Source organism: Dendroctonus ponderosae, unplaced genomic scaffold (assembly GCF_020466585.1).
Source record: "Dendroctonus ponderosae isolate FM_Combo_2020 unplaced genomic scaffold, Dpon_F_20191213v2 Dpon_F_20191213_679, whole genome shotgun sequence".
NCBI lineage: Eukaryota > Metazoa > Arthropoda > Insecta > Coleoptera > Curculionidae > Dendroctonus > Dendroctonus ponderosae.
The window spans coordinates 336-8,636 of NW_026018897.1; the positions used below are offsets into that span (position 1 = coordinate 336).

Genomic DNA, 8,301 nt, shown 5'->3' on the forward strand with positions numbered 1-8,301 from the left:
ATAGCTTAAATAATAAAACAAGGCTGCGAAAGCAACAAAATAAGCATGAGACGCTTTGTTGATATGACCTGCTACGTCACAATCGGGATAGGCAACCGACGATACGGATTCGGAGTTTTTGACGGAAAATATCTGATTTGAATTTAAATTCGCTTTAAAATTATTATGGGGACTTTTTTTGCAATAATTTTTTTGCCATAACTACTTTCTATATATCAACATTTAAAAAAAAGTGAAAACACCGTATTAGCATTGTAAATCACTTTATTATAGCTGGGATTATTCGCTCATCCGATTTTCGTGGGAAATTGGCCGCAAGTCGTAATCGATAGAGTTGGAAACCGCAGTGCATTGGAGGGCCTGCCACAATCCAGACTACCAGAATTCACTCGAGAAGAAATCGACTACATCAAGGGAACATACGATTGGTTTGGCCTGAACTAGTAAGACCGGCCAATTTAAGGATTGCCATCTTTAACCAGCTACTTTGCAGTTACACAACTGCTCTTGCCCAATTAGCATACAAAGTAGATGATCTGCCGGGTAATGCCAGCTATGATATAGACAAGGGGCACATTAGCTTAGTGGATGCTACTTGGAAAGTCTCCGGCACGACCAGCTGGCTGCATCAAGTCCCTTGGGGATTGACCAGGCTCTTAAAATGGATACACGAGAACTACAATCAACCGGAAATCATTATCACAGAAAATGGTTGGTCAGACGATGGCTCCAACTTGAACGACTCAGACCGCATTGAATACGTTAATGTCAGTATAACCATCTAGGCCTGGGTAACTCAATAAAATTTGAGGAGTTGGCGCAGTGCCACGCAAATGGCTTGGTGCGCCAACCCAACGCACCCGCGCAGTAACTCAGTTCCATTGTTGGGAAAAAGTCGATGACTTTTTTTACTTGTTTCTAGATTTATTTTAAAGGGCATTTATCAATAATATTTTTAACATTTCTTCAAAATTTCAAAATTTTTCAGTTTTAGCAAAGTTACCCTTTTTCTAAATGCTGACTCTTCTAAAGATTCACTTAAAAATACTGACACTCTTAAGGTAGTTTTCGCGAAAAATGATGAAATGAATTTCGAATCCTTTGTCGTTTTGTAAAAAGTTTTGAAATCCCTTTCCAGCATCGAATTTGGGACAAAAATCAAATAATTTGCTATCAAAAAACGAACGGAATCAGCGAAAGTTTATAATAAATTATTTGAAATTATTTGGAAAACTCGTGATTTACATTCCTCTGAAGACTGTTGACTTTTAGAAATTAGACTGAATTTCAGAAAAAAAGTTTTTGGAGTCGAATTTGGTACAAAAATGAAAATAAATTTATTCCGTCTTTTCCCGAAAACCAGTATGGTTTTCGCAAAAACCGATCACGAAACTAAATGTTTTTAATCAAAAACCCAAAAAATATATAACACGAACAGAATCAGCGAAAGTTTATAATAAATTATTTGCAAAACTCGTCACCTCCATTCCTCTGAAGACTTGTTAAAAAATGTGATTTTTTAATTTTGACTAAATTTTTTTTGCTTTTCTTTTCACTCAAAACGCTCTATTTTATAGAGTTTTGCTTAAAAATACTGACGAAGTTCTGAAGGTCTTTTACGCGAAAAATTACAAGATAAATCTATAGCTTTGTATGAAAACTTTTCAGCGTCGAGTTCGGGACCAAAACGAAAATAACTTTCTTCCGTTTTTTGCCGAAAATCAGTAAGATTTTCTCAAAAACCGATCCCAGAACTAAACGTTTTTCGCCTCATTCGTCAGTTTGCAAGGTAATTTACAAAACCCATTTCAGCCTCGAATTTGGCACAAAAACCAAATAGTTTTATTAAATTTTTTACCGAAAGTAATTAAAATTGTCTTGAAAAAAAACGGCCAGAGCAAAAGTTTCCAAAAAATTATTTGGAGAATTCGCCACCTTCATCGCTCTAAAGAGTTTTCAAGTTTCTTTAAAATTTCAGGTTATTCCAGTTCAAGTTTCTATTATGCAATTCTTTCTACGCAAAAACCATATTATTGTTACTTAAACTACTGATAATCTTCAGGAATTTTCTGTGAAAATTATAAAATAATTTTATTGGAACACTCGGCTCCTGTAGAGCTTTGTAAATTCTTTTTTGGAACCTTTTGCAGCTTCCAATTTTGGACAACACCCTGATATTTTTTTGTGGATTTTTTTCCAAAAATATTTCCGCGAACAGAACAAGTGAAAGTTTAGAATCAATTATTCGGAAAACTCGTCACTTTTGTCGCTGTGAATAATTTGGTTTATTTAAATTCCGCTTTCCTCACTTTTAGGTCAATATTTCTAAACAAAACTCTCTCTAAACAGAACAGCGTGTTTTTCCTAACGTCAAGTACTGTACAATACTAGCAAACTGAGAGTCTTTTATGCAAAAAAGTTAAAAGATGGATTTACAAGAAAGGTCCTCGTCTTTACAGTTTGGTCTTCTTTATCGTCTTTTTCGAATACCCATTTTACCGTTGAATTCGGCACAAAATCGAAACAAAGTATCTTGTTTTTGTTTCGACAAAATTTAGGTTTTTTCAAAAAAAGACCAGTGAAAGCAAAACCATATAATCAATATTTGGAAAACTCGTCACCCTCATCACATTTTTTAAGTTTCTTCAAAATTTTCGAATTTTCCCATTTTAAACCAAATACAGTTGAGTCCGGATATAACGAACTTGAAAAATGAACTAAAACTGGTTCGTTATATCCGGAGTTCGCCATAAGCGAATAATAATGCAAAAACACGTGGTGTATTTTATTTCGTTATTTTTACATAGAGTAGTAGAAGTTAGTAGGTATAACTAAAAAGAACACAATTTGAAATCTGCTTCATAAAGTCTGCAATTTTGTTTGTACATTTCTGCTGCAAGAATAGATGTTATTTATGTAGTTTTCAAAATCACAAAATGATTCCCAGATATGATTAGGAACTTGGCGTGATTGTAGAAAATTTCGAGTTTCGGACGCTCTTTTTGTCATTTCAGAAAGGGTTGGAACAGCATTAGTGTCTACAGTAGAATCAGTTTCACCTAAATCATCATCTTCCTCATTATCGCTTAAAGCTGTAGATGAGGTTACGGAGTCTATAATTTGCTCATCGGCCAACATTTCTCTTGTAAGAATGCCGTTATCAATGTTCACATATTCCAAGAAATCGAAAACACTCAATTTGGTTTTAACTTGTTCTTCGACAAAATTGTGCACATCTTCATCTGAGTTTGTTGAAATGTTTTTGAGCGTGGAAGTTCGTTGTAAAAAAAAAGTGAATATATAACTAACCCAAAAAGTGATCGTTATATCCGGAAGTTCGTTATGAACGGGATCGTTATAACCAGTAAAAAAATACGTTGGCTTTTATGAATGACGTTTCAATTAAAGGAGAAAAGTTCGTTTTAACCGAAAGTTCACTATAACCGGGTTCATTATAAGCGGACTTTACTGTAGTTTCAAGCCATCGTATGCGTAAAAGGAATATGTTGATGGCTTTTTTTTGTTAGATGGTAATATTCCGTCATCGACCATGAGTTTTTTCAACTCATTAACCGGTGAGTTAAAACTCACTAACACAGAGAGCGGCAACAACTCAAAAGCGCAACTCAACACAGTGTTACCCAGGCCTATAATCATCAATAGTCATATTAAAAACTGGAAATTAACCTCGATTAATAACGAAATTCTAGCTACATCTATCCAGTGTGCTTGACGCAATTTACAACCACAATGTAGCGGTTACAGGGTACACTCAGTGGAGTTTTATGGATAACTTTGAATGGTCCAACGGCTATACGTAAGGCTCCTACCCCTCTCTTACCTCTTACCCCAGCCTGGATTACCGTTGTTTTCTCGTAGGGCCAAATTTGGAGCGATCTCGGTAGACTTTGCCAATGAAAACCGAACCAGAACACCAAAAGCATCTTTCTACTGGTACCAAAAAGTTATCAAAAACCGGTGCTTAAATGAGACGTTTGATGGCGATGTTTCGGCGGTGGCCACCCGAACTCCGCTCCTTTATGTTGTTTCAACCGCTCTTATAATATTGAAAATGCTGTATTAACTTACCGCTGAACTTTCCCCATTTCCGCTGTTCCCCATGTGAATACCTGCAATAAAAGAAATAGAATTTTAATATCGCATTTGCTTTGCATACAACCTGAGCAAAAGATTGGACAATCGGATATTTGCATACATGGGGAATATTTTGCACTTGTGTTTGAGTATTTTAGTTTTTTGTGTTTGCTAGCTCAACTGAAAGCTTTCTACAGAAAAAGCTGAATTTATGCATAAATAATGTGTTTGAGCAATATATCGGTGAYCAACAATCCTGACYGCTCAGAAACTGTTTAAAATAAGTTAACATTTTCATKTATTTCGGYTCTGAAGGGTCTCACGTGTTTTTTGCACATTTCCTTGCCATAAAAACGATAGAGAATGGCAAACAGYCGTAACATTTTTTCGAAATMTACATTCATTCAAATTTACAAARAAAAAGAACCTTCTGCTTTTAAAAAGCTTTGCAATATGCTTTTCAATAAAGTATTCGATCTAAACCGAATAAAAATACTTATATTGTCGATTATCGATCCTGAGCACTCAAAAAGCATTTATAACTWYKTAAACTTTTTCCATTTAATATGTACATATACTAGAGCAGAAAAACCGATTGGATCGATAGTATTTTTCACARAAATAAAGTGTTCAACAAAATGAACGTTACCYTGCCAAATTTGCCCTAACTTTGGACCTGGATAAATTCTGATTGCTTGGAGCGATTTTGTTTCTGTTTGAAGCATCATCTAGCCGCATTTGATTTTTGTTCGCAGATAATTTGKTAAAAATCRAGCGYTTTARATAAATTTTCTACGGGGCGGCAAATGAAGAAATGCAAAATTACGGAAAGTTCGGTTTGCTCTTAGCAGTGSCGGCGCTAGGGGTGGGAGMGACAACCAAGATTTGTCTCGCCCAACCACTTTTAATWGCGATATAAATAATTGCGAATTTAAAAAAATCAGATCAAATTCGACAATGATAGGTGAAGGTGAAAACATTCCGAGTTGTTCGGGAATTGAAAAGTAAGTTTTTAAGTACTTAATATTAATAAACTATTTTTGCAGATRGTTGCATAAAAAAWTTCTGAAATCAGACTTTCCTCCAAAATYTGTGATTCTGGAAGATTTTCAACTAAGTKAARTTGACTYTCAAATTTTTYGTTCATCTATGCAATCYGCTATTGTGATATTTTCTCTCAATTCAACGGTGAAGTTTTACCTTYAATATGAGCCCAAGATTTGSAAAATCRGTTTAAGAGAAAAAAAATTATTTATTTTTTTTAGACYGCTCTGTAARTGCTARATGCTCSAAAAATTCACRAACTTTTTGAAAATATACAGACTTAATGCATRTGGTTTTGAAATTAAAAAWCTATTCGTGTCCAACTRAGGAACTTTYACCAATTTTGCGTTGTTTCAATTGCCACTCCGTCGAACTTTATCTGAACCTCTATTTTTTGCAAAAACACGCACTTRCCGGAAAARAATTACATTAAATAACGCTTCAAACAGAAATCGAATCGCACTCCGCGATCAGAATTTATCCAGCTTCAAAATTCGTGCAAATTTGTGGGTAAAACGTCTATTTTGAGCAGTTTATATAAAATATGAAAGCTGTTTTCTTCTTAACAAATGTTAAAATTTAAACAGCGCAATTTATTTCGTTTGCTGAAAAATATAGCAATAAACAGTATTCCACCATTAAGCTGCAGTGCATTAAAGTGCACTGAAAACAAATATATTCTCTTCAGTGCACTAAGCAACTTGCATCTGACAAAGAATTGCGCAACTTTACGCAAACCCAATTTCTTTTATTGTTGATTAATCAAATATTTAATGTTACTGTAGGTAAATAACTAAAAACTTGAACCAACAATAACAATCCCAAAATCTCTTGGACTCAAATGAAAGCCAGCTTTGTACATAGTTTGATTAGGGTTTAGATTTATGGCAGAAAAGCGAATTAGCTTACGAAACCTTGACACTTTTAATCTGTTTTATTTATTGTTTTCATGATGTTTGCATTGTGCAATACATATTTTCCAATTGCACAAATTACGTTTTCATTGGTATTGATGCGCAATTTTATCACAGTACCCATTGTAGTACAAGATCTTGTGGAAACTGAAATTTTTCATATTTTACTTAGTAAAATTTGAAAAGGCTGCCAATTTAAACTAAAGGAATCATCAACTACAAGCAATTGGCAAATAACTGTGATTGTTTGCCCATGTAGCGCAAATTTGAATTTTTATGCAGAGAGTTAGTGTTAAGTCCAAAATCCCCCAAGTAATAGAAGCACACGCGTTAACCCAAAGTTTCCAAATTTTTTGACCAAACCCAAAATCTTACCTATGCCTCCTTACTAACCCAAAGCACGTGCTCACATAAAGCGCCTGGATTTTTTCGAAAAAATCTAAACTCTTAAAACTCGTCTTTCATTCCTCTTGATTGCCCAGTAAGTTTCCCTTCATTCGCGAAGCAAAATCGGTTAAACTTGGTGGGAAAAATGTTAAGCCAAGAGCAAGAGTCGTTGTTGAACGAGGTTTGTGCCCAGGATGGATTCAAAGATTTTACCTTTTCGGTTGAAGAGGGCTGCAAAAAGGGCGACAATTTCTTGGGAAACGTTCGGATAATCAACGTAAAGGAAAATGGGATGAGCAAGGAAAAAAGCTACGTGTTAAAGTGTGCGGAAACCGATTTAAGAGTTCGCTCCCAAATACCGGTACACAGTTTGTATGAACGGGAACGTTTCGTGTATGAAACCTTGCTGCCAACGTTTGAAATTTTTCAACAAAGTAGAGCGTTGAAGTATCCATTCAAGTCCTACACCAAACTTCGTGGATGCTCTGTTAAGGATGGTGACGAATGCTTGCTGATGAATAACATAAAGGATGCCAAATTTCAAATGCTGGACAGAAAAAATGGGATGGATGCGGACCATGTTTCTCACGTCTTCAGAGAACTGGCAAAATTCCACTCAGTTTCTCTAGGTAAATTTTCTTTGAGAATCCTCAATTTCTTATCTACATAAAATCTGTTTTAGCTATGAAGCACTTGTTACCTGAAACCTACCAGTCCCTCACTTCCAACTTAGAGGACGTCTGGCAAGAAATGCCAGAGACTCAAGGATCTTATCTGCGGAGCACAGAGAAAGCTTTTGATCACGCTTTAAAAATCGTTGAAGGGCATGAGAAAGCAACAAAAGCATTAGAGAAATGCCAAATCGAATTAAATAACATTTTTAGTGCAACTGCTATGGAAAGCAACAAGTTGGTTGTTACACATGGAGACTCTTGGTGCAATAATATGATGTTCAAATACGAGGTAGGACTATGAACGATCAGATTGCCATTGCTTTAAACCAAGAATTTTTAGGATCCAGGAAATCTTTGCACTCCTACAAGCATGTGCTTCTTGGACTGGCAAATCTGCAAAATTTCAAGCCCTGCAATGGACTTATTTTATTTTCTTTTCCTCTCTGGATCCAAATTTGCACTGGACAATCACCAAACATTCCTGGATGAGTACTACGAAACAGTCCAGAAAAATTTGCAGCATTTAGGCCTGGATACAAACGAAATATTTCCTTATGAGCTTTTCCAACAGCACTGCAAACAAAATTCCGCAGCGTGCATGTGCATTGCAATGTGTCTACTACACCATGTGCTAATGCACGAAAATCATGCAACTAATTTTGTCGAACTTGCTAATGATGGCTTAATATTTGAAAAATTTATGAATCAAGAAACGTACAGTGATGAATATAATTCCAGAGTCCGGGACATTATTTGTATGATGGTGGACCATGAGTATATTTGATTAATCAACTGGTTGGTTACTAAATAATGTTCAAACCGAAATTAATTTAAAAATATGTTTTGTGTGATTTGGCTTGTGTGAATGGCGCACTCACTACAATTAATTAAATAAATTAAAAAAAGGCAAAATAAAATTGGAAATCGTTTTAATTGCCAAAATATAGGTCTGATTAGAGGAAACGTATTTTCCTCATCTCCGCTGTCGCTGTTTGTGTGTTACATAACTAACTCCCATTAATTCAAATGGACCTCAACTAAAATATCCCGAGCTGCAGATTGCACGTGGCAAAAATTCCTACAAACTGAATATTAATCTATGGCAATATATATATATGAAAGATTAAGTAAGTTTTTCTATCTATCTATTGCTATTTTGTTAAATATTTAATAAACAAATTCAGCTA

The 8,301-nt window shown here is 35.1% G+C and overlaps 2 protein-coding genes across 2 annotated transcripts; both read left to right on the forward strand.

The window, feature by feature from the left end:
- Window positions 1–273: 273 nt before the first annotated feature.
- Window positions 274–4,156, forward strand: LOC125505063 (myrosinase 1-like; the record flags this gene model as incomplete). The annotated part of the gene is made up of 4 exons (XM_048668002.1): window positions 274–443; window positions 494–767; window positions 3,711–3,817; window positions 3,880–4,156. Coding segments are annotated over 4 exons (756 nt in total), but the record flags the coding sequence as incomplete, so codon positions are not given.
- A 2,351-nt stretch (window positions 4,157–6,507) lies between these two features.
- On the forward strand, window positions 6,508–8,031 carry LOC125505062. The gene is made up of 3 exons (XM_048668001.1): window positions 6,508–7,069; window positions 7,123–7,403; window positions 7,455–8,031. The coding sequence occupies exons 1-3, from the start codon at window positions 6,586–6,588 to the stop codon at window positions 7,896–7,898; spliced, it is 1,209 nt and encodes a 402-aa protein (XP_048523958.1). The 5' UTR covers window positions 6,508–6,585; the 3' UTR covers window positions 7,899–8,031.
- Window positions 8,032–8,301: the final 270 nt, after the last annotated feature.